At 59.5% G+C, this 23,054-nt stretch overlaps 1 protein-coding gene across 2 annotated transcripts; it reads right to left on the reverse strand.

The window, feature by feature from the left end:
- Positions 1-83: 83 nt before the first annotated feature.
- Positions 84-21,142, reverse strand: COL9A3 (collagen type IX alpha 3 chain). 2 transcript variants are annotated; one of them, XM_081150329.1, is made up of 32 exons: positions 20,996-21,142; positions 20,396-20,464; positions 19,172-19,207; positions 18,468-18,539; positions 17,775-17,828; positions 16,734-16,769; positions 16,442-16,465; positions 16,144-16,197; positions 15,756-15,809; positions 15,425-15,466; positions 14,251-14,307; positions 13,856-13,909; positions 13,195-13,248; positions 12,856-12,909; positions 12,408-12,461; positions 11,953-12,006; positions 11,217-11,270; positions 10,200-10,253; positions 10,049-10,102; positions 9,802-9,846; positions 9,641-9,694; positions 9,506-9,559; positions 8,973-9,026; positions 8,778-8,849; positions 7,791-7,826; positions 7,262-7,306; positions 5,672-5,704; positions 5,352-5,498; positions 5,203-5,257; positions 4,608-4,790; positions 1,534-1,611; positions 84-675 (listed from the first exon to the last, which is right to left on the reverse strand). In XM_081150329.1, exons 1-32 carry the CDS (start codon positions 21,071-21,073, stop codon positions 485-487), a joined length of 2,055 nt encoding a protein of 684 aa, XP_081006455.1. In that variant the 5' UTR covers positions 21,074-21,142; the 3' UTR covers positions 84-484. The 2 variants fall into 2 exon arrangements, with proteins under 2 accessions (XP_081006455.1, XP_081006456.1); XM_081150330.1 differs by lacking the exon at positions 12,408-12,461.
- Positions 21,143-23,054: the final 1,912 nt, after the last annotated feature.

Below are 23,054 nucleotides of genomic sequence, written 5' to 3' on the forward strand. Positions count from 1 at the left end.
AGAAGCAGGTGGGCACAAGAGAAGCAGGTGTGGAAGGCACGGTAATGAAATCCTTTATTTTTTTGTTACATTGTGGCCAGTCATGAATCTGAAAATTTATCATTTTATTGGGATTATACTTTAGTCTTTACATAAATGCCATGTGAACAAGTTGCTAAATTTTCTCTAGTGGGCTTGTACAAACTGTGTGCATATCCGTGTCCTTCCCGGTGATACGGCACAGGGCCCATGGCCGAGGTCTGACGTTACAGCTGGGCCGGCTGCTGTAGACACAAGACAGGACTTCCCAGCAGCTGCTGAAGGATGCTCGCGGGGACCAGGTGCCCGGGCACCACCATCGAGGATGCAGGGGACAGGCCAGCAAGGCCTTGCTGGATGTCCAGTGCAGTGTGTCATCCCCTTGGTAAGGGGTGCTGCTGGTCCCCGGTGTCCCTCCAGAACCCACTGCTGCAGTCGTCATCTCTCTTACTTCCTAGGTGGTGGTTTAGGAGCTTCTAGGACCTGACTTTTCTCCGCCCCCGCCCATCACAGCTCCTTGGCAGGCTGAGGTGTCACAGATGCCAGGGGTTCCCTGAGCACCAACAGTGCCAGGAAGGCCAGGGTCTCCGGGCAGCCCGGGCTCGCCATGGGCCCCGTCTTGGCCATCTTTGCCAACGCCAGGCACGCCTTGCGGTCCTTGAGATGAGGAAGGTAAGTGTAGACATGGTGAGACCCAACAGCAGTGGCACTTCCATCTGTCCCACAGGCCACCCCACCCTCTGTGTTACTGGCTTTTCTCCTAACTCTGGAGGCCAACGGAGGACAGCCCAGGCTTGCAGAACTGAAGGGCACAGCCCGGGGGGCGGGGAGGACAGTGTCTCAGAGGCTCAGACTCGAGAGGAGTGAATTGTTGTGGAAGGAGTGAGTGGTGAGGATGCTCGGGGAGGGATGGACAGGGGGAGCCAACAAGGACCCTCTACCTGGGTGGGCACCTGAGTGGGGATGGCAGGTGGAGGCAGGTCAGCAGAGGAGAAGCCAGGAGCCTGGGGTGCGGCCTCTAGGGCCAGGAGCGGAGACGCGTGGGGGGAGTCCCTGCTTCCTCGTGGTGTGGACTCCCAGGATGTGAGTGCAGAAGACAGTGACCCCAGACAGTCCCCCATAACTATGGTTGGGGTGGGGCATGGCGAGGCTGGCCTTTGCTGGGGACATCTCTTACATTTGACATTAAAATTTAAACATTCAGGATTCTTGTGGGTCAATTAAGAGAAAATTCTGTTAGAATTTACCTGAAATGGATACTAGTGGCTTTAGTTAAATGGAATGTAACCAAGTCTACTTAACTAAAGCAGACGGGGACATGTTTACTGGCCAACCGTTCACGTGTTGAAGTGGCTGTCAGAACAGTCACCAACCTTGCCTCTGAGAAGGCTCCGGCAGAGAAAAGTCCTTTCATCAGATACTGAGACGCCTTCACCCAGCACTGCCCTGTGCAGAGTTAGGGAGCTGGGAAAAGGTGCCCAGAAACAGAAGCGGTTAAAGACAGTGGCCTCGTACCTTGGAGCCCCTGGTCTCCATCGGGCCCGTCCAGACCCACGCCAGCCGAGCCTTTGTCTCCTCTGTCCCCCTGGTTTCCTGTCAAAGGGATTTGACAAGTGTGTGTTTAGACTATGGAAGGCTTTGGGGCAGCATCGCAAACCACCCGGTGCCTGAGACCTGGCTCTCCACTGACGTGAGCCACACACACTGGCCCACGCAGCACTCGGCTCTGACATGCGAACCCAGCCGTGTGAGTGGCCACCTCTCATGGTGTTTCCGTTTTGTTCAGAAATACTTCTGCCTGTCACACAGCCGAGTGTCCCTATTTTCAACGTGGCGTCTGGCCCACGAGCTGCGCAGAGGTATTTTTAAATATCCCTCTAATTGTGAGATCCCAGCCTCCCACCTCCCGCTGGCTCTGGCCTTCGTGCCATCGAGGTCTCCCGACAGGAGGCCCATCTGTCAGCCTGCGCTTCGTGTGCAGTTAGACACGCAACTTGTTCTGCAGTCACGTTCCTGGTAAGTGGGGCCTCGTGTCGATACAGTGACCCTCAGGCAGGCAGCTTGGTGAGGGGGGCTGTCCGCCTGATGGTAAGAGACCAACCCCAGCCCCCCCAGTGGAGTTTGTCAGTAAACCTTCCAATCTTGTCACCTCTGCATTGGTGAGCAGCGGGGGCCCTCGTTACACACAGGCCATCAGCACTGCTGGTGGGAACGGCCTCCCTGTAGGGCAAGTTGAGTCCTGCCGTGTCACTGACCTGTGTCCCCCGGGGGTGGTTGGGCGGTGAGCTCAGTGTGACAGTGGCTTCCACCTGAGGACTATTCCCAGTTAATGTCACAGTCACCCTCAGGCACCCATCCTCGTGCTGGTTCTGAGGGGCGATGCCATCTGCCAGCCTGCCCTGGACAAAGGCCCATCGGGCAGGAAGCGGGAAGATGCGGCCCGACCCACGTGACTGTGTGGAGGCCTTCACGTTAGTGCTGTCACACTTTCTCTGAGAGAACCAGCAAAGGTGGTGAATTCTACTTTTGAATGTTATTTTCAAAAGTCATAAAGCATTTGGGTCCCTGTGTAAAGAAAGCCCTGTCTGGTCTGACGCCCAGAGACACTGGCACAGTCTCCAAACACCATGGAGGGTTTGGGCGTTAATTCGGGTCCATTGTCGCCCCAGGACAAGAAAAGGAACTTGACATGTTTGTCCTCTAGTGTTGAAATTGCTCAACCTCTAAGTCATCTTTCAGAAGCAAAATTATTTGATCAATAAGTTGGAAGCAACTGGAATCCTGAGTTTTAAGTTCTTAACTTGGGCCATGAGGGTACCAGACTGGCTGCAGGCCACCTGTGCTGGCAGAATTAGCATTTAAGACAAAATAAGTGTTAAAGGCCATTTGGGAAAAGGTTAGTGTCCAGTAGCTCCCAAGGCTGGTGCCCGCAAGTCCCGGGGCCCCTTTTGTGTCTGGGCACCGAGCGCCCTGTGATGTCCAGTGATGGGACCACCGCATGGGGTCACAGCAGGGTGCATCTGGGATTTCACCTCCTTTCTAAATTTTGTTTCCTAGTAAGTTTTTGCCTTTATTTTTAATCCTCACCAAGGATATTTTTCCATTGCCTTTCAGAGAGAGTGGAAGGGAGAGGGAGACATCAATGGGAGAGACACATTGACTGGTTGCTTCCCCCACGTGCCCCAGCTGGGGCTGGGGATCAAGCCTGCCACCGAGGTATGTGCCCTTGGCTGGAATCAAACCCGGGACCCTTCAGTCTGCAAGATGACACTCTATCCACTGAGCCAAACCAACCAGGGCAAAAGTTTCGCCTTTTGCAACAGTGACGTTTGTATTTTCATGAAGATGCATGCTATGAAGTATAAAGGGGCCCTGCCTATTCACCCCCCACATTTTAGCAACCCCTGCTCCCCAAAAAGTTGTTCTGGTATTGGAGAAAAACACTTTTTAAAAACGTAGCTGGGCGAAGGACCTGAATAGACGCTTCTCCAAAGAGGACACACAGATGCCAAGAGACACATGAGAAAATGCTCCACATCGCTGATCATCAGAGATGCAAATTAAACCCACAATGAGGTGTCACCTCACACCTGTCAGAATGGCTCCATGCTGGCAAGGGTGTGGGGAAGGGGAACCCCGTGCACTGCTGTGGGAATGCAGACTGGGGCAGCCACTGTGGAAAACAGTGTGGAGGTTCCTCAAAAAATTAAAAATGGAGCTGCCGTTTGACCCAGGGATCCCACTCCTAGGAATATATCCTAAGAATCCCGAAACACTAATCAGGAAGAATATATGCTCCCCTATGTCCATAGCAGCGCAGTTTACAATAGCTCAGATCTGGAAACAGCCCAAGTGCCCATCAGTAGATGAGTGGATAAAAGCTGTGGGACATTCACACCATGGACACTACGTAGCTGTGAAGAAGAAGAATCTCGTGCCCTTTGGGACAGTGTGGAGGGACCTGGGGAGTATGATGCTAAGTGAAATAAGCCAGGCAGCGAAAGACAAACATCACATGATCTCGCTTATACGTGGAATCTAAAGAACTTAATAAACTGATGAACAGAATAGATTCAATGACATGGAAGCGTAGATGAGACTGACGAATGTCAGAGGGAGGGAGGAGGGCGGGTGGGTGGAGGGGGAGAGAGTAACCGAAGAATTTATATGCAGATATGCACAACCCAAGGACACGGACAATGGTGGGGAGAGGGACTGGGGAGGGGATGGGACGGGGTGGAACAGGTCACTGGGGAGAAAAAGGGACATCTGTAATATTTTAAACAAAAAAAAAATTTTTTTAAATGTAGCAATGGAGGAATAAAGAATTCACTGAGCTGGGCCCGAGATGGTTTCTAGCTACAGCTCAGCCCTTCAGAGCGTTGTCGGGGGTGGACAGAGGAAGGGGAGCGTGTTGGGGACCCCGAGGCCAGTCAAGGCCAGAACATCCACTGGCGCGTGTCCAGGTAACTTCGGGTCCCAGAGTCCCCCCGGGTCTTCCCTCCCTTGTCCCCAGAGGGGACATCTCTGTGGAGGGGAGGAAGGTCTGGGGTTCCACTTGGAGCTGTGGCGGGGCTGCCTGTACTCACCTCTGGGTCCGGGGTCTCCCAGCTCTCCGGTGGGACCACGATATCCAGGGGGGCCCCGAGCACCGGGGTGACCAATGGAGCCTGGGGGCCCAGGGGGACCTGGGGGGCCAGCCAGTCCAGGCCGACCGATGGATCCCGGAGCTAATGGCTTCCGCAGGTGAGCAGCTAACTGTGCGATTTGTTCTTTGGGAACAAAGACGGAGCAGTGATTGAGGGGTCACCACAGTGTCCTGTGTAAAGCATGGAGCAGCTACACTGCCTCTCAGAAGGAAATTTATCAACTGAAAATGGCTTTTGCTGCTTGGAGCTGTGACAAATGCCATCCGCTTTCTTCCCCGTGCCTGAGAGCTAATCACTGGCTGGAAGGACAGTCTTGTTTTCTTTGAGCTCCTTAAACATCCCACGGGTTGGAGTGGCCGGGTAGCCACTTGGTCCGTCAAAGCAAAAGGGCACAGCTACGTGTCCCTTGTAACTTTTGTTCAGGGGGCACTCAGAACACGCCGTGTGCCAGGCATGGTGTGCCCTGCAGGGGGCCCCCGAGAACCGTGGGGGTCAGTGAGGGGTGGGGTGGGGTGGGGAGGCGGCCGGCACTTACCACTGACCATGCCCCCACACAGCTCCCTGATGCGTTGCTCACTGGCTGCCTTCCCCTGAAATTCACCCCAAAGGTGGTCAGTCCGTGGGGGCACGCTGGCATCTCACTGAGGCCCCCGACTACCACACCCTGAGAGGAAGGACACATACTGGGACTCCAGGTTTCCCGGTGATGCCAGGCATGCCTTGTATACCCTGGAAGCCCACGGGCCCGGGGGGGCCCGGGACGCCCTCTACGCCACTGGTGCCGTTGGGACCCTGGATGCCTTTTGGGCCCAGCTCCCCTCGATTGCCGGGCTGGGGAGAGACAGCAGGAACTGGTGGGTTGGGGCAGCCACCCCACAGCTGCCACCCAACTTCCGAAAGGAACAAGCATTTATGACGTGCAGCTGGCCTGGGGCCCTGCGGTGGCCCAGGAGGCCAGTGGGTTTCTTTGCAGTTTGTCATTGGACCGTCGGGCAGCCACTCACCTCTCCTTTGGGTCCAACAGGTCCACTGGGTCCCTGCAAGAGAGAAGTTGAGCATTTTAATGACTCACCTGTTATTATTTGGGTGGGAACTAGTTGCCAAGGAATTGACCCGGCACGTTATTAGTGAGGAAATAAAGTCAGATCAGCCACGAAACTGCTGTGTGATTGGCGAAATGTTACTCCCTCTATTCTAGGTTCAGTTTGAGGGAGGGAGAAAGAAACATCTATGTAAGAGGGAAACATCAACTGGCTGCCTCCCATGTGCCCCAGCTGGGGATTGAACCCACAGCCTGGGCACGTACCCTGATTAGGAATCAGACCTGTGACCCTTCAGTGCTCAGCATAACGCTCCAACCAACTGAGCCACACTGGCCAGGGCCAGGTTCAGTTTTTATATCACTCAGATTGTATTATATCTACTGATGTTTCCTGAACTTCATTCCCTAGAGGTGTGTTGGTCGCTGTACAGTACCTTCTCACATACACCCTCACTTGTTCCCACTCTGTTTCTATTGTCACCCAGGTGCCCAGGCCTCTGTGCCTCAAGCCCTTTCCCCAGCTGAGTCCTCAGGCGGCCGCCTACCTAGGTGTAACTGGGTACACAGTTCCAACCAGATATCCAAATGGCCGTCTAGGTGACAGCCCAGACTCCATGGTCTGCGCCCCTTGAGGCCAGAAGGGAGACCAGGAGCAAGGCTTTCAGCTCACACAGCCTGAGCACAGCTGGGGAGGGGGAGCTTTCCCAGCTTGAAGGCACTGCCCACCTGTCGGATGAATGGGCGTTGGGTTCCCAGGGCCCCATGTGTCAAGGTTGTCTAGGAATTCACCACAATGAACATACACACACACCTGAGACTATCTGGGCTGGAGATGTAAAAAGTTTGCACTGGGGTGCTGGCTGGTGTGGCTCAGTTGGTTGGAGTGTTGTCCTGTGCACCAAAAGGTTGCAGGTTTGATTCCCAGTCAGGGCACATGCCCGGTTCCGGGCTCTATCTCCAGTAGGGGGCATGAAGGAGGCGGCCGATGGATCCCTGTTTTGCTCTCACATCACATCAATGTTTCTCTCCCTCTCCCTTCCTCTCTCTCTAAAAACCAATACAAAACCTTAGGGGAAAAAAAGTTTGCACTGGGCGTGAGGCTCGACCAGAGACACAAGGATGCCGAATGAGCCACTTCAGTCTCACCCAGAGGAAAGGCTCAGTGCAGAACTAGGAACCCTGGCCTGTGGGAGCCAGCGAGACCCTTTAAGCTCTAGGACGCTCCTGCGGTCACTTCCAGGACATGAGTCTGTTGATGAGCGGAGGGCTTGACTGTAGCCCTAACCTCCACTCTAGCTCAGCAGAAGGGGAGTTTTCTTTTGTTAAAACTCAGCTGCGACTAGTTCACTCCAAAGGCCACATTTGGAGCCCCTTGTAGGCAGCATCACTGCAGGAGGACAGGCCTGTGGTCACCTCTCCCCCCAGGTCAGCAGAGGATGGGCAGTGGCCTGCCTTGCTGACCCAGCTCGGCGTTTCTCATCCTTCCTCGACCACAGCTGTGGCCAGACTGTTCCGGTTGTTACAACAGTGAGGCCGACGTGAGCACACTCACCAGTTCGCCTTTGTCCCCGGGAAGACCATCGGAACCAGCGATACCCTGAAAGGACACCCGAAGTTAAAGGGCTGTTCGCACTGAAGCTGCTCCCACACCTCAGGGGCCTGGGGCCCGAGAGCCAGGCAGACACCAGCTGTTGACATGAAGAGGCTTTTCTCCCCAGGAGATTGTTCTAGGTCCCGGGCCTGGAGGTGGGAGCACCAGCGGGGCCTCAGGCTCCAGGGAGGAAAGTGCTGCCTGGAAAAGGGGGCTGATCCCAGACCTGCCCCTGTCCCTGTCCCAGACCAGCAGGGAACACACCCTCCCCAAGGGTCCCAGGAGGCAGCCAGTGATGTGGGGGTGGGGCTGGCCACCCTGTCCTAGGTCTGGCTCTGAGGCTGGGTGCCCAGAGCTGTCGTCACCGCTGGGAGGGAGCGAGAAGCGTGTGAGAGCAAAAGACAAAGACAGGGGAGGGAAATGAAGCCAGTTGCTGCGGGGAGTTCAGAGCCGGGGAGCTCGCATCTGGCCCTATTGCCCAGCAGCTCACCTGGTCTCCCTTAGGGCCTGTGGCTCCTCCCGGGCCCTGCGCAGAGAGAGGGCTCAGCATTAGAATCAGGGAGCCGAAGGTGTGTGCTCCCTCCCTGGTCGATCGCTCAGTCCCAAGGCCAGGCTCAGGTGCATCTCCCCTGGGTGTCTCAGAATCTTCCTGTGGAACCGCCTGTCGCTTAGGGGTTCCGCAGCATCGCACTACTGTTTAACAGGTGTCTCTAAACCTGGAAGGTGCAGGGACCTTCACACCCGCAGTCCTGGGCTGACTTCAGTGTTGGGATTGCTGACTCAAAGGCGCCAGAACTTGTGACATTGAGGCCCTCTGGGAACTTTGAGGCTTTCCCTGAAGCATTAACATACAAATGGTCCATGTGCTCAGTCAGCAGTGTGAGAACCAAGGGCACCAAGTGGGAGCCTGCCCATGACTGTGGCGACTGCAGGCGAGGGTGTGTGCAGGCTCACAGCTGGCCTCAACCTCCACCCACTCAGAGGCCCTGGTGTTGTTGGACCTCCCGACCTCTGGAACTTTCCCCTGGAGGCTCATGAAGGGCCTGTTATCCCCACCACAAGCCAGTGGTTTCCATGTCTCCCCTCCCCCCAACACATCTCAGATAATGGCTCCTGGGCCTCCCGGCTGCAGCAATGTCTGGAGGCAGGTGAGGCCTTCCTAAGGCCTTGAGTACACGTCTGAAGAGCCCACAGAGTGGAGCAGGGGTGGGCAGCCGAGGCCAGCCTCCTCCCAGAGGTCCTTCAGGCACCTGGTCACCTGGGGGCCACCAGCCAGCCTAGGGACATCTGTGCCCCCACTGTCATGGACAACAGGGACCCCCACAGTGAACCGACTGGCTGTCACAAGACCACTAGGAAAGTCTGGAAAAGTTAGATGCAGTGACAGCCACAGCAGTTTAAAGGATGCTTATTGTAGAGCAAAGGGTCACTGTTCCCAGTGAATGATCAGGACACCCTTGCTGGGACAGCCACTCACCCGGTCGCCCACGCCGCCACGGAGGCCTTGGGGGCCAGGCAGGCCGGGGTCCCCCATGCTGCCCTTCCAGCCCTACAGACAAAAAACAGCTGGTCAGCACCCATAGGGAGCCCAGCAGGACCCCTCCCCGCCCAGCTGGCCCACCTGGGCTCACTGGGCACAAACCCTGGCCCCAGACCCCCAGACCTCACCCACCTGGAAGCCTCGGATGCCAGGGGCCCCAGCAGGGCCTTGTGGGCCAAGAGCCCCCTGAAATCAGAAGGAAAGTGAGTCCAGCTCTGCCTCCCAGGGGCTGGGAAGACACAGGAGCTGGGCCCCGGCCATCAGGCCCAATTGTGGAGGGACAGAGGTGGGGGTGTCCTAGGAGGTAGTTGGGCAGTCCCAGAGGCCAGGTCAGTCACACCCTGGGACCTCACACATCAGCCAGCCTTGGTGCCCAGGCCTCTGGGCACTGTGGCTGGGTCATCGTTTTCTCCACACGTGGTGGTAACCCACGGCTTGGAGCTCTTCCACAGCACCTCCCGGGGCTGAGGCTTGGTGTCATGGCTTTGTTCCCTCAGCACGGACGTCTCAAGGGCAGGACAGCTCAGACCCGGCCCTCACCACCTCCTGGGACTCATGGGCTCAGCCCCTTGGTGCATCCCAAACACCACCACAGCCCACACAGAAACGGGGTCATGTGGTGGTGGCTCCACACCAGTCCCTACCCACGCTCGTTCCCCACTCACCGCTGAGCCCCTGTGGCCGGCCTCGCCTCGCTCCCCGGGCACGCCTACGTCTCCCTGCGAATGGGGACGGGGAGGGGGGAGGGTGTCAGCAGGGTCTGTGCTCTCGGGGTGGGCGTGAGGGCTGTGGATACTCACCGGGATGCCAGGCTCTCCTAGGGGGCCGGCCTCGCCCAGCTCTCCGGCTCTGCCCTGCACAGAGGGGAACCCTGAGTGCATGGTCACAGCCCTCTTTTCAAGACCCTGGGCTGGCCTCCCCTCCCCTCCCAGCCCCCCACCCCGAGAAAGAAGCCACTTACCAGTTCTCCCTTCTCACCCTTGGACCCCGCTCTTCCGGGGAGACCCTGCAGGACAGGGGTCAGGGGTCATAACTGCCAAGTCCACAGGAGAGCACATGGGCCAGAGGCAGAGCACCCCCAAAGGGTGAGGGGCTCCTTTTTGCAGAGGCCCCTGTGTGAGCCCGTCAGGGACTCACAGGAGACAACCCTGTCCTGGGAGCACCCACTGCACAGTCCCCAGGCCCTGTTGGGAGCCCCACGCACTCACCGGCAGCCCGTTGGGGCCTTTCTCTCCTGGGGCACCATTGCGACCAGCCTCTCCCTGTGGAAAATTTGGAGGTGATGGGGTGCTGAGGCCTAGGGGGCTGAACTCCCCGCAGATCCCTCCTCCCCTGCAGGCTAACTGGCCAAGTACCAACCTTTTCGCCATCCAGTCCTGGCACGCCATCCCGGCCATCCTTGCCCGGCATGCCCTGGGGATAGGCAATGGGATGAGGCATGGCAGGTGGCATGCCCCCCACTACCCCCCCTTCCTAGTCCCGTCGCCCTCCAGGCCATCTGCTTGGGTAGTTCCCATCTCCCCGCACTGACTGTGCCTCCTGGGCCAGCGGACGTGAACCGGTCTCACAGCTCAGTGGCCACAGGTTAGTAACCTGTGCCGCCCTCAGACTACCCAGGTGTGGGGTGTGGCAGGTGCGGGTGGAGAGGACACGCCCTGATCTCATCAAGCACCTGCGGGACCACTTGCCACCCTCCACCTCTGCTCAGACTCCTCACAGTCCCTAGAGGAGTCCTGTCTTACAGATGGAGAAACTGAGGCTTGGGAGCCAGGATTTGGGCGCAAGCCTGTCTGATCCCACACTCTTGACTAATTTGGAACTGAAGGCGCAGCCAAGTCCTGGGAAGGTGGCTGGGCGGCAGCGTCTCTCTCGTTCACCGCCCTCAGCCCGGTCTCCCCACCCCCTATTCAGAGGGGAACACCAGGATCTGTCCTCTGGGACGGGGGGGGAGGGGCCCAGAGGGTCTGGGTTGAGTGTGGACACATAGCAGGGACAAGGGGGCATGGGTACAGAGAGTGGGTGTCCCACACCTGTGTTTGCTGGTCCTACCCACCCACATCTCATGTGTCTCCAATTACAGACAAGCTCAACCAAACACCCTCTCCTTGGTTGGATGGACACAGAATTTGAGGCTCCATGAAAATGAAAATGAGACTGTTCAGCCACTACTACGTGTTTCCAGAGGATGACAGGGGAGCGTTAACCCAGTGAGGGCCACATGCGCCTGGAGCCTGGGGGATACAGGTGCAGGACACAGGTGTGGATGACAGCAAGTGTTGTGTTGGCCGAGAGCAACAGCAATGCAAGGGCAGGACAGCTGGCTCCATGTAGGGACACCAGTGTCTGCCCTGTGCTGTGGCTGCTGCAGGGACTTACTGGCTCTCCAACCAGCCCCGCCACTCCAGGGACTCCTTTGGGACCAGGTCTGCCCTAGAAGACAGGAGAGTCACTGTAGTTGGAACAGTGAGGAACGTCCCTCCCAGGTTATCTCACTAGTTCCTCAGCGGCCTCGAGGGGGCTGTATACCTGGCCCCCAGGTGTTGTTCTTGGGCGGGGGGGACAGCTGCACTGGCCAATCCCAGTGCAGGGCCCTGTGTTTGGGCCCTGTGGACACTGCAGCATTGGGAGGCCAGGCTCAGTCCAGGAAAGAACTGGTTAGCGTCTGCAGGCAAGTGCCAGTTTGGGGACTGTCATTCACCTCTCCCCTTTACTTATGTTTGCTTAACTCAAGACTCATTTGCTCTGTGCCATTTCATTTCCCAGCTGTACAACCCTGGCACAAGCCCAAGCACTACAGCCCAGGGACTCTCCATGAACGTGCATCCGTGGCCAGCATTTGCACCCAGGAGTCTGGTCCTATGGCCCAGCCCAATTGCTCCAGGGGAATGAAGGAGTTTGTCAGATGACAGCAGCTTCAAGAAGCCTCTGGGGAAATGAGGTGGAGGGCTCCCAGGCAGGCCAGGCCCCCACGTGCCCAGTGGGTCACCCCCATTCACCCCCAGGAAAGGGCAGCCACCCTGTGTCCCCAGCACGTGCTGTCCGTGTGCCCTCCCCATCACCGCAGGTCAGGCTCTTTCAGGGAAAGACCCAGAGGAGCAAGTTTCTCACTTACAAGGTCACCCTTGGGGCCACGGAACCCCTCTGGGCCCCTCTCGCCTCTGTCACCCTGAAATGACAAGGGGGGACAGGGACAGAGTTCACAACTCAAGCAGGTAGGAGAGTTAGACTGAGGTGTGACTGGCCGGGGTCAGCCCAGAAGTGGTCAAAGGCGGTAGCACCGATGCTGCTGAGGGTCGCAGAGGCCAGAAGGATGCTAACCACACCTCACTCTATGTTCAGAAAGACAGAGTGCAAATCTTTCACGAAGGACAGATAGAGTCCTTTGGTAAACTAGCCCCTAGGTGTGTAATGGGTACCTGCCCAGGTGTGTCCACACAACTGAACGGCTCAGCCCCGGGAAGGGCCAGCACAGCCCATAGGGCTGGGGAGGCGTCTCAGTGGGAAGGGAGGAGGGAACAGAGAGCCTGGGCCTGCATGGGCTGCCCTCCACCCCAGACTCACACATACCGCTTTCCCAGGGGCTCCTGGGATCCCGGGGGGTCCTCGGAACCCGATGGGACCCTGTGGAGAAGAGGGGGCATCTGGGCCTCACTTCTGAGCCCGGCCAGCATCCCACAGAGGACCCTGCTCCATCTGGAGAGGTCGTGCCTCAAGCACCACACCCCCAGCACCCCTGCAGGCCCCTCCTTAGTTAGCCGGCCAGGGGTCCCCAAACCCCCCCCATTTGCCAATGCCTGCCTCCTGTCCCATCCCCCTGCACCTGGGCACAGAAGCCTTCACAGCCCCAGCTTTGGGGACAACTGAGGGAAGGGAGGCCCAGAGCAAGCCTTGGCAAGTCACAAGGCCCACCTGTGGCCACTGGTGAGTCTGGAGGTGGCCCCCCAACCACCTGGGCTGATGTTGGGCTGGCCTACAACCCCCCACGGTGTGGGCAGGTGGGCACTGGTGGACTTACCCGGTCCCCGGGGGGCCCGAGCGGCCCTGGCAGTCCTCGGAGCCCCCGAGGGCCCTATTGGGAGAGAGTTGGAGATGCAGGGCCCAGGCCACAGCCCCCTAGGATTGCATGCCCCACCCTGGGAGCCACTGAGGGGCCCTGGTGGCTTCCCTAGAAGCCCTCAGTTCAGGCCCTGGAGGAGGCGGGACCATAAACCCCTGGGATTAGCAGCCTGAGATGCAGGGCCCCAGACATGTTCCTGTTGTGGGTGTTGGTGGACAGTCCCCTGCAGCCTCAAGCTGTCCAAGGGGCTCCCATCCGGCATTGTCGTCACCCCTGCCCAGCCCCTCTCCAACTCACCTGCAGTCCCACTGTGCCAGGGATGCCAGCGGGCCCAGGGGGGCCAGGGTCACCCTGTAGGGAAGGCAGAGAAAGTGATGGTACCAGAGTGGGGTCAGCCCTAAGCTCTCGCAGCCCCTTCCCATGCCTGCCAGCCCCGCCCCCCACACTGGCCCTCCTCCAGAGAAGTGGAGCCATATCCCGTGGCTTCTGTTCCATCCAGGTTCCCCGCTGTTCCCAGGTACTTCCTCCTGGCTGGGGTGGGTCTCCACTGCTACCCACATGGCAATCTGGCCACTCCCGCCATACTGGAGGGCACCCAGCCCCACTCCCAGCCTGTGGGCGAAGAAGGACAGATGTCCTCCATGGGCAGAGGGTAGCAGGGACTGCTAAGGGACACGTCAAGCTAAAGCCAACCTTCTCTGGCCACCAGTGGGGCCCGCCCAAGCTGGCTGGGGTGGGAGTGGGTCTATCCAGAGATCCTGTCCCAAATCACCTGGTTCTGGGCAGCCAGGCCCGCTGGGGAGGTGTGCATAGTGCCACTCAATCAGGGCACACCCTGGATGCCACCAGCACCCAATCATTCACCTCACCACACTGCCACAGTCCCAGCCATCCTGCCCCAAGTGCCCTCCACGCCAGCTGTCAGCACCTGAGCGGGCACCCACCATCACCCAAGTACCTTCTCGCCACTCTTGCCGACTTCTCCTTGCTCCCCTTTGTAGCCGGTGGGTCCCTGAAAGCCAGTGGTGGGTGACGAGTCACAGCCTGACCCCCAAGCAGCCCTGAACCAAGGGCCCATGGAGAGCCAGCCCAGGCGGGGACAGGCCTGGTCATAAGGGCGCGGCTGCACAGGGGAAGGGGGGTGGGGGGCTGACCATGCCAGCTCTCTCAGCGACCATGGGTCAGCAGGGTTGATGCGGGAGACAGAGCAAGGCCTCCAGACAGGGTGGGAGGCCAGCCCCGCCTTCTGGACCCCCATCTTCCCCCATCTCAGCCCACGTAGGGGCTAGGCTACCTCCTGTGGGGTATGATGGTGGGCTTGGATCTGAGTCATCCCGTGGCCACACTACTCACCTTGAACCCTGGCATTCCTGGGGGGCCAGGGGGCCCTGGGGGGCAGATGGCTGGGCACTGTTGGAAAACAGAGTGGTCAGAGCCCTCCCAGACAACAAGGTCCCATGGCAGCTCTGAGCAGGGCTCCAACACCGAGCTCAGCACGCAGGGGCCCTGAGAGGGGCCATTGCGAATGTGAAGGCCCACACAGGGCTTATTCAGGGTTGGCTGCAGGCTCTGAGGAGCTGGACCGCGGCTGCCAGGCCCCGGGGCCTCCTCCTCGCAGCCCGGCTCCAATTTCTCAGCCTCAGTGCGGGCGCCGCAGGTTCAAGGCAAGCTATTCAGTGAGTGTCTGCTGGCCTCACAAAGGAGCCTTCATCTGAGGCCTGGCCCCCGCAGGGAACGTTGGGGCGCACAAATGTGCTTCAGGAGGAAGCATGTGTTCCTTGGGCACAGACTGGATGCTCCATGTTGGGGGGGGCCGGGGGGAAGTGTGAGGCTTCTAGATCATTCCATGGCTGATCTGGCATGGAGCCGGGGCCCTGGATCTCGGCCCCAGTGTCTGGGCAGACCCATCAGGGGCTCAGCCATTGTCTTCATTCTGGAAGATGCCCCCTCCCTCTGGGACACAGGTTGGTGTGAGAACAGCTGGCAGACAGCACCAGAGGGTGAGCCAGCTCCCCCAGTTTTCCTGTCAGGAGCACAAGCTGCTCCTGGCAAAGGCCAGATAATAACCTGGTCCAGCTGCACTGGGCGGAGACACAGATCTGGCCGCCCCAGCCTCAGTCTCCCCTTTTACACAAGTGATGAGGCTCAAAGGCCAAGATAACAGTGAGTCCCAGACTCTAGTCCAGAACCTTCTGCAATGGCACATTCTGTCTGCAGCACCCAGTGCCACTGACCTTGGCCAGGTGCAGCCCAGGGCCTTAGAAGTGTGGCTGAGCCGAGGAGCTGGACTGTTTGCAATTGGATTTTGCCTAATTTGTATTCTCACTGCTGTGTGTGGCCCGTGCAGGGCTGGACTGGTGGCAGGGTGGGGTGGGGAGGGCATGGGGCGGCTGTACCTGGACCCCTTCCTGCCTTCCTGCAGGGAGGGAACAGGCTGATTTCTCAGTCGGGTCTCTGAGGCAGGTGTTCGAGCCAGAGCCCCCTCCCACCAAGACAGGCACCCCAGCGCCCTTCACAAACTGCGCACCTGAAGGTCAGTAGCGCCTTCGGGGAGGACCCCTGGGTGACCCTGGAACAGAGATGGCTAACTGTGACACTGCCCACCCACCCTTCTCCACCCTCCCCACACCCACCACCCAGCAGGGGCCTGGGACCTTTCCCCCCATTTGGCCAGAGCTGAGAGCTGCTGGCCTGTCTGCAGGGCACATGACAATGACAGAAACCACCTGCCTCGGGCCAGAGTCCTGACTGTCACCAAGTCTCTGCTTCAGTCCTGGAGCGTGGGCGTGGGGGAAGGGGAGGGGCACTTGAGGACTGAGGAGCCAAGCCCATCACATAGCCCTCTGCCCAGTACTTACAGGGGGTCCAGGAGGTCCCGGAGGGCCAGGCAGGCCTGGGAGTCCAGAGGGCCCCTGGAGGATATTATGACTTAGGTGGCGCAAGACCAGCCCCCGCCTGAGGTGAGGTGACCAGCTACTCCCAGAGAGAAACCTCTCCAGATTGTGTCCTTGGGGGGCTGTACCCAGCTCTGCCTACCTCCCCCTGCCCCCCTACCTGGGCCTTGTTCTAGTGTCTTTGGTCCTGAGGTCGGGCTTCCATCGAAAGAGGGAAGGGGGGAGGGGAGGAGGGGGAAGGGAGGGAAAAGGGGGGGTGGGAGGTTGGGAAGCCCCCAGTGGTTGGATGTGGGAGTCCTGGCAAGCAAGACTCCTGTTCCCAGCAGTGGGAAGGTCTGGGGCAGCCACTCACCGGGGGGCCCCGGAGGCCGAGTCCTCCTGGGAGCCCGCTGATTCCTGCCTCTCCCTGGGGGTAAAGAAGTGAGAGGTAGGAGTCTGCACCCAAGGGCTCCGGGAAGCCAGGGGAGTTTAGAACCCACTCCAGGACCCCCACATAGGGCCAATCTGCCCTCTCTGAAGAGACGGAGACTCTATGCGGGTGGTCCCCCACAGAAGCCCCACCCCAGCCCTGGTTGGGGACCTGGCAGCCAGGTTGGCTCTGGGGTGGTGCACATGCTTGGCTGGGGGCCATGAGGGTTGTTGGTACTCACAGGGGGTCCAGGGAGGCCTTTGCCCTGCAAAGCCAAGCATGGGGTCAGAGCTTGCTGGGGACAGGATGGATGTGCCCAGCACCCCACTCATCCCCCAGCCAACCCGATGGGTGTGCGGAAGAGCGCCTCAGGGAGTTTCGGTGCAGGAGAGCCCCCCACCCCCCGCCACCCTTCCACCTTGGGGAGGGAGGACCCAGCCCAGAGGGGCTGCAGAGGAGAGGGCCTGGGGACCTCACCCTGGTTGGACCCTCCAGCTCCTCAGACTCCCACCAGGAGGAGAGAGAGTACTTACCCCAAGCCCCGGTGGCCCCGGGGGCCCCAGACTTCCCTGCGGAAAAAAATCAGGTATCAGGGTTGGTCTGGGCCCAGTTACCTCCTCCTCTGTAAACGTGTTCCCCTCCCTCCCAAATCCATCTTATGGCTCCTCTGAGGAGGGACCCCATTTTACAGAAGACTGGGAGGGGGGATCTCTGATACCCGAGTAGCCTGGGATTGTCCTTCAGGAAGCCCTCAGTTAACCAGCCTCAGAGGTCCCTGAGACCTCCGAGCCCAGAACCTCGGGTATCCAGGCCCTGTGTGCCCACGTGGCCACACCAGTCCTATAGCCCAGCGTCCGGAAGACATAGTACTTGCCCTGAAGGCCACTCTCCTCCTGTGTCCCCACCCACCCGAGGCTCCCTGCAGAGCCTGGAGCTCACCTACCCCTCCCTCCATCCACCTGGGCACTAAAGGACCCACTGGCCACAGCTGCCACTCTTGCCCTTGTTCCCACACTCCTGCAACCAAGTCTACAAAGCAGGGCTGTGCTCTCGTGTCCCTCACATGGCCTCCTGGCCCTCTACATCCCAGGGCTGGGTGGACAGTCACTTTCATAAGGGGGAAGGGGACAGTCTCTTCCTGAAGAGGCCGGTCAGTCAGGGAGTGGGCTTCAGGAAATGATGGTCAGGCTTAGGGCACGGTATTGGTGACCATGGGCCTCTTGGGTGGGCAGAGGGACAGGAGTGGGGGTTCACCCACAGAGAAGGGCACAAGGGGTCAGTCACCCTCCAATCCTATCAGCCTCCCCAACACGGTCTGAATGCAGGACAACTCTGACTAGAGGTGGTTGTGGAATGGGGAGGGCACCACGGGGGCCTGTCCACTTGCCACCCTGTGTCCCCCTGCCCTTCTGCACCCCCTGTAAGTTGGGGCCCCACCATCCCAGTCATGGCAGCTGCCCACAGAGCCTCCAGCCCCAAGGCCCTGTGGGCGGAGGGTGCTCAACTTGGCCACCCTGGCTCTGTCCTCTCCCCTGAGCTGAACTGAAGCTGCTTCGCATGGTGCTGGCACTTACCCGTTCTCCAGGGGCGCCCTTGGGTCCAGGCGGTCCTTCCCTACCGGTCAGACCCTGGGGAGGGAGGTGAAGAGCTTGAGGGGTCACAAAGAAAGGAAGTGCCCCCTCCTGTGTTCAGGGGACCAACAAGCCACGGGCCTTCCCTAACTAAACTGAGTCCAGAGGGGCCAAGAAGACCCTCAGCCTGGTGATTTCCTGTCCTGGCTGCCCACTGTCCACCTGGGCGTCCAGAGCCACTGGGGAGCCACGGAGGCAGCCAGTGGGAAGCCAGTGCTCGGAGCTCATGTTGGAGTTGGCAGGAGAGTCCGCTTCTCAGACCTGTCCAGTCCTCAGAAGCCCTGTGGTCTTGGGGCAAGGCCGTGGGCCCCTGATGCACGGCTGGGGCTCAAGAGGCCTGGGTAATGGGTGTTTGTTCCCAGATAAGCAAGAGCTGGTGGGACTTTCACCTATACTGCCAGACTGGGCTCTGGGATAAAGGCCAAGGGGACTCTGGTGGGACATCGGGACTCTGGCTGTCTTGTTTGAACAGGCCCAACTGGAGAGAAGCAATTAACCCTGACTCCTGTGCTGGGGAGGAAACCGCCAGGCCTGGAGGGGAATGGGGGCTCAGGGGGTAAGGAGAGGGAGTTCATGGGAGGGGGCTCACAGGAGTGGGGAGGGGAGGGCGCCCTGGGGCAGCCCAGGCATACTCACATCCACGCCAGGCAGCCCCGGCAGCCCGGCCTCTCCTGGTTTCCCCGGCTTCCCTGCAGCCCCTTTCGGTCCCTATGGGGGAAGGGCAGAGGTGTGAGGAAGGGTCCAGCGGAGAGCCTGGGCCTTCATTAAGAAATCAAATGTTTTCCAGCCAGGTCACCACCCCGCAATCCAAGAGGGACCCCCGTCCACTGAGGCCCTGTGTCCTACAGATTTTACTCAGCTGGGGTCACCTGCCTGCCCCTCACTGGCCCCAGGAGGGCTTCCCTCTCCAGCTGCCCCCCACCTTGGTTACATCTGCAGGACATCACCTGGACACTTCAGCCTCCCCAGCCAAGGGCTGGCTGTTCCTCTGTGGGACCCCCAGTGAGCCCGGGACCCTCAATTCCTGGGCCTGCAAAGCTCTGTGAGGGCTCAATTGCGGGACCTCTGGAGGGCCACCCTGCAGGGCTGTGTTCCTGGCCTGCCCAGGCACTGGCCCAAGAAAGCGTCAAAGCCAGAACTTCCCCAAGGATGCGCAGAGTCCTACATACACTCCCACCTCCTTCCTGGCTCAGCCCCTGCTCAGCCTCTGAGGCCTCTCCTTGGTGACCCAGGGCCCAGTGTGGTGGGAAAGGGTGTCAATGGCCCCTCTGTTTTAGGCCCATCCTCCCCTCCAGACTGAAAGGAGCCACCCTTCCCCCCACCACAGCCAGGACACTCACCGGGGGCCCAGGCAGACCCGGAGGACCAGCTTCTCCCTGTCAAGGGGGAGACACCTTTATGTGACCAAGGGTCCCCCAAAGACCCCGCCCCAGGGGAACAGCTGGGCCCCAGAGGCCCTGCCCCAGAAGACAAGATGGGAGCCCCTCACCCCCTCATCCACATCCAGGGGCACCTCCCCTCTAGGGCCAGGCATGGAGGCAAGCACTGGGGAGAAGGGTTAGCTGGACAGGCTGGGGCTCAGCCCTGACATGACCTACACAGCTTTTGGGGATCACTTTAAGGGCTCTGGGATACAACTCCCAGAAGTGAGGGGAATGCATCAGGAAGCCCTAGCCCTCCACTGGCCAGAAAAACGTCAGAAAGTGGTGTGGGTGACTGAGAGGCTTCCTGCCTCCACCTAGTCAGAGGGGGCAGCTCCAGACCTATAGAGGCCCAGGAAGGCAGCCCAGGACTCCCCGCCACGGTCCCTAGGCCTAAAATCATTTAACCGAGTCTTCCAGGCCAGGTTTGACCTGAAAGTGTCCTCAGAAGGAATGATAGGTTTGGCCTGGGAGCCCTGGGGTGCCAGGTGCCCAGCCTGCTGGGAGAGGCATGGGGTCCAGGTTGAGGCGGAGGCTCAGGGCCACCTATGGCCAAGCAGGGCCTTGAGGACTCAGAGGAAGGCTGAGGACTGGTCATGGGGGCTTCACTTGTGGATAACATGGGTGAGGAGATGCTTTGGAAGGGGTCCTGCCTTTCGTGGAGGTGGCTGGATGCGGGGCCTTCACCCCAGATGGCCTTTGGGGGGCAGGCTGCAGGATTCCAGCTGCCTTCCTCTTGCTGGTCTGGGCACCTATTGGTGGTGAAGTGCAGGGCAAGGTGGCCCCCAGCAGCCCAACAAGACCCACGCAGAGGGCCCGGCTTTGTACCTCCATGCCAACCCCTAGAATACAGGAGCACAGGCCCCCCAGAGACCCAGACACACACCTCAGTGCCCACATTTTCAGTGCAAATACCATGCACTCTGGGGATGCGGTCCCCGTGGGTTGTGTCCCGAGTAGGAACAAGGATTGTCTCTGTCCCATTTCACACCCCCGAGGATGCTGGCTCGCCATGCGCCGTCACCCGGCCCTGGGAACGGGGATTCCCATTTTCTCTTCACCAGGCCTGGGCTTTGGGGAGGCTGGGGCTAGAGCTGGAACCCCACAGAACCCTCCCAGGCCCTTACCATGCCCCAAACTCACATCAATGCCATCCTTGCCAGGCTTCCCAGGTGGCCCTTGGGGACCAGGGGGGCCCCGAGGCCCCACTTTCTGAAATGGAGAAATGTTATTAGGCACTTGGGACACTTTCCCCCTCCCCCTCAAGATGGGTACCCTGTTGGCCCTCTGGTCAGCCTGACCCTTCTTCCTGGGTCCAGCAGCACTGGGGCCTGTCACAGGGCCCATGACCCTGGTTGGCCTCAGAGACAAACCCCCACCCTCCAGCCATGTCTGCTGCCTCATTTGTGCAGCCAGGAGGGGCTGTGCCCACTCCACAGGGAGCCTTGGGGAACAAAGGCCACATTGTGTGTCTTTGGTGGTGGCGGCAGCCCTGGCGGTGGCTGAACCCCAGCCTAGAGAGAACCAGGCAGCCTCCTGGGCTCATCCTGAGTGGGGGCTCAGCCTGGTGGCTGCGACAAGCCTGTCCTCATCCCAGGCTCATTCGATGTTTGACGGCTGGCCAGGGTGGCTGAGGTGGGGGGTCGTCCCCAGGTTGCACTGCTCAATGTCTGACATCAGAGCCCTAGACCCCCACCCCAGTTCACCAGTGCAAGCCCAGTTCTCCTGCAGCCCTGTGCTCACCTGTGCCTTGGTCACGGTCACGGTCACGGCCAGGAGCTGCCCGAGCAAGAGAAGGGCCAGAGTGAGGGCTCTGGCCATGGTTGCAAGAACTCTGAGTGGCTCGCTGGTGGCGGCAGCCAGGCTGAGGCTCTGAGGGTTGGGGCTTGGAGGGCGGGGCGGGGGTGGGCAGAGCGCCAGTTCCCGCCCCTCGGGCTGCGCACAAGCCCCCCATTCAGCAGGGCCCACCTGGGTGGGCGGGGGTTTGCATGTCGCCTGAGCCTCCCTCTCCAGCCGTGGGGAGGAAAAGGGGGAAGCAACCGGTGGCATTTTTTTGGTCAGCCTCTGAGTTAAAATTATCCTGGACTGGTGAGTTACACACATACACCTTTTAGCAAAAAAGAAAGACGCTCTTTTCTCCCCTGCTCCTCCCCCAGGGTGTGGAGACTCCCTCACTGAAGGGCTCCTTTGGGCAAGGGGCAGCTTTAGTCTGAGAAATGGGGCCCAGAAGCTGCCTACACTTGCCCCAGCCCTGAGTGGAATCCAGACTGCCCAAGACCCAGGAAGACCCTCTGAGAGGTTGAGGGTCCTGTCCCAGGGCCCAGACTGGCCCTCCACAGCCCGGTTCCTGCTATGGGCCCCACAATGGGCGAAAGTCTAGGGCCATGCCTGCTGGGCTGGGAACACCTCCCACCCCAGGGCCCTTACCCCAAACTTCATACTGGTCCATCCACATGAGCCACTGCTGGCAAAAACCAGACTGTCCCCTGGCACCCCTCACCCCAAGACTCTGGCAGAGGGGAAGGAGTCCTGGGGCCGGAGTGAAGCAGTGATGAGCAGGGACTCTAAGGCTGCAACAGGTGATCCATTTCTCACACGCCCTTGCCAGCTCAGGGGTCTCTGGATTTGGGCAAACTCTGATGATTCACCCTGGGAAGGGAAGGGGTAGCACCTGGGGCCAGGAGGCCTCCATGGCCACCCTAGAGGCCTCTCCAACATCCAGGTCACCTATAGGCCAACCCCCAGGAATCTGAACCTTCAGGGGTCATGGCACACCGTGTTGGCTTCATTTCCACAGGTGGGAACTCATGACTTTTGAGATTACTTGAATTTAAATGGGTGGATGAACCAGAAAGGGGAGCCTCAGGGAAGCACCTAGCTCCAAAGGACCTAGCTTGACTATTGGTCAGACGGCAGCTGGTCACACCCTCAAATGAGAGGGAGGGGTGTGAATTATAGCTGGAAGAGCCAAGAGGAGCTGGAAAAGTCTGAGCCATCCTAGAATGTCCTCAGAGACAGTAGCAGAGCTGGGGGAAAGCCACCCACCCCCACCCAAGCCGAGGCAGAGTCTGAGGAGCAAGATTGGCCCCCCACCAGCTCCCCTCCTCAGTCCCTCCCACTTGGCCCCACAGCTCCCAGAAGAGGACCAGCTGGCCATCGCCTCCATCCAGGAGCCACCTGGTATCTGGCATCCTATCCACCTCCCACAACAAACCCACCCCCAGCTCCCAGCAGACCCTTCCATCCTGCTGCTGGGAAACACCCTCCCTCTGGAGAGCTGCCTGTCTCCAAGCCCAAACAGCTGCAGTGGCCTGGGACTGGGGGACAGGGGCCAAAGCTTGGGGGTCAGTGTACTGGAGCTGCCTGCCTGTCCCTAGGTCCCCACTGCTGGGCACAGACCCTGCCCCCCAATGGGGTTTCCTTCTGGTTTCAAGCTCCTCCCTCTGAACTTGAGCCCACCATGCTCTCGCCCAGGTACCCTGACCACTGGGGTCCATGACTCTGTTTGATGCCTCACACAGACATCAGGGTTCAGTTTCTGCTGTGGTGCAAATGGTGAAGGACATTTTCCTCTCCCACTCCAGCGCTGGTGAGTTAACTCAGGGTCTCTCTCTCCAAAATGACTTCCTTTCCCCCCTCCCAAGACTGGAGCGAATCATGCTTTTCCTGAAAAGGAACCAGATCCACGCACTCTGCTCCCTCCTCCTCCCCCAGGAGAGTTGTGAGCTCATCACTTCATTTGTGCAATGGCAAGTGTGTGGCCCTTTGCACAGTGCCCTCATGCCAGCGTCGGCAAGGGAGG

The sequence above is a fragment of the Miniopterus schreibersii genome (genome assembly GCF_964146895.1).
Source record: "Miniopterus schreibersii genome assembly, chromosome: 10".
In the NCBI taxonomy this organism is placed as follows: Eukaryota; Metazoa; Chordata; class Mammalia; order Chiroptera; family Miniopteridae; genus Miniopterus; species Miniopterus schreibersii.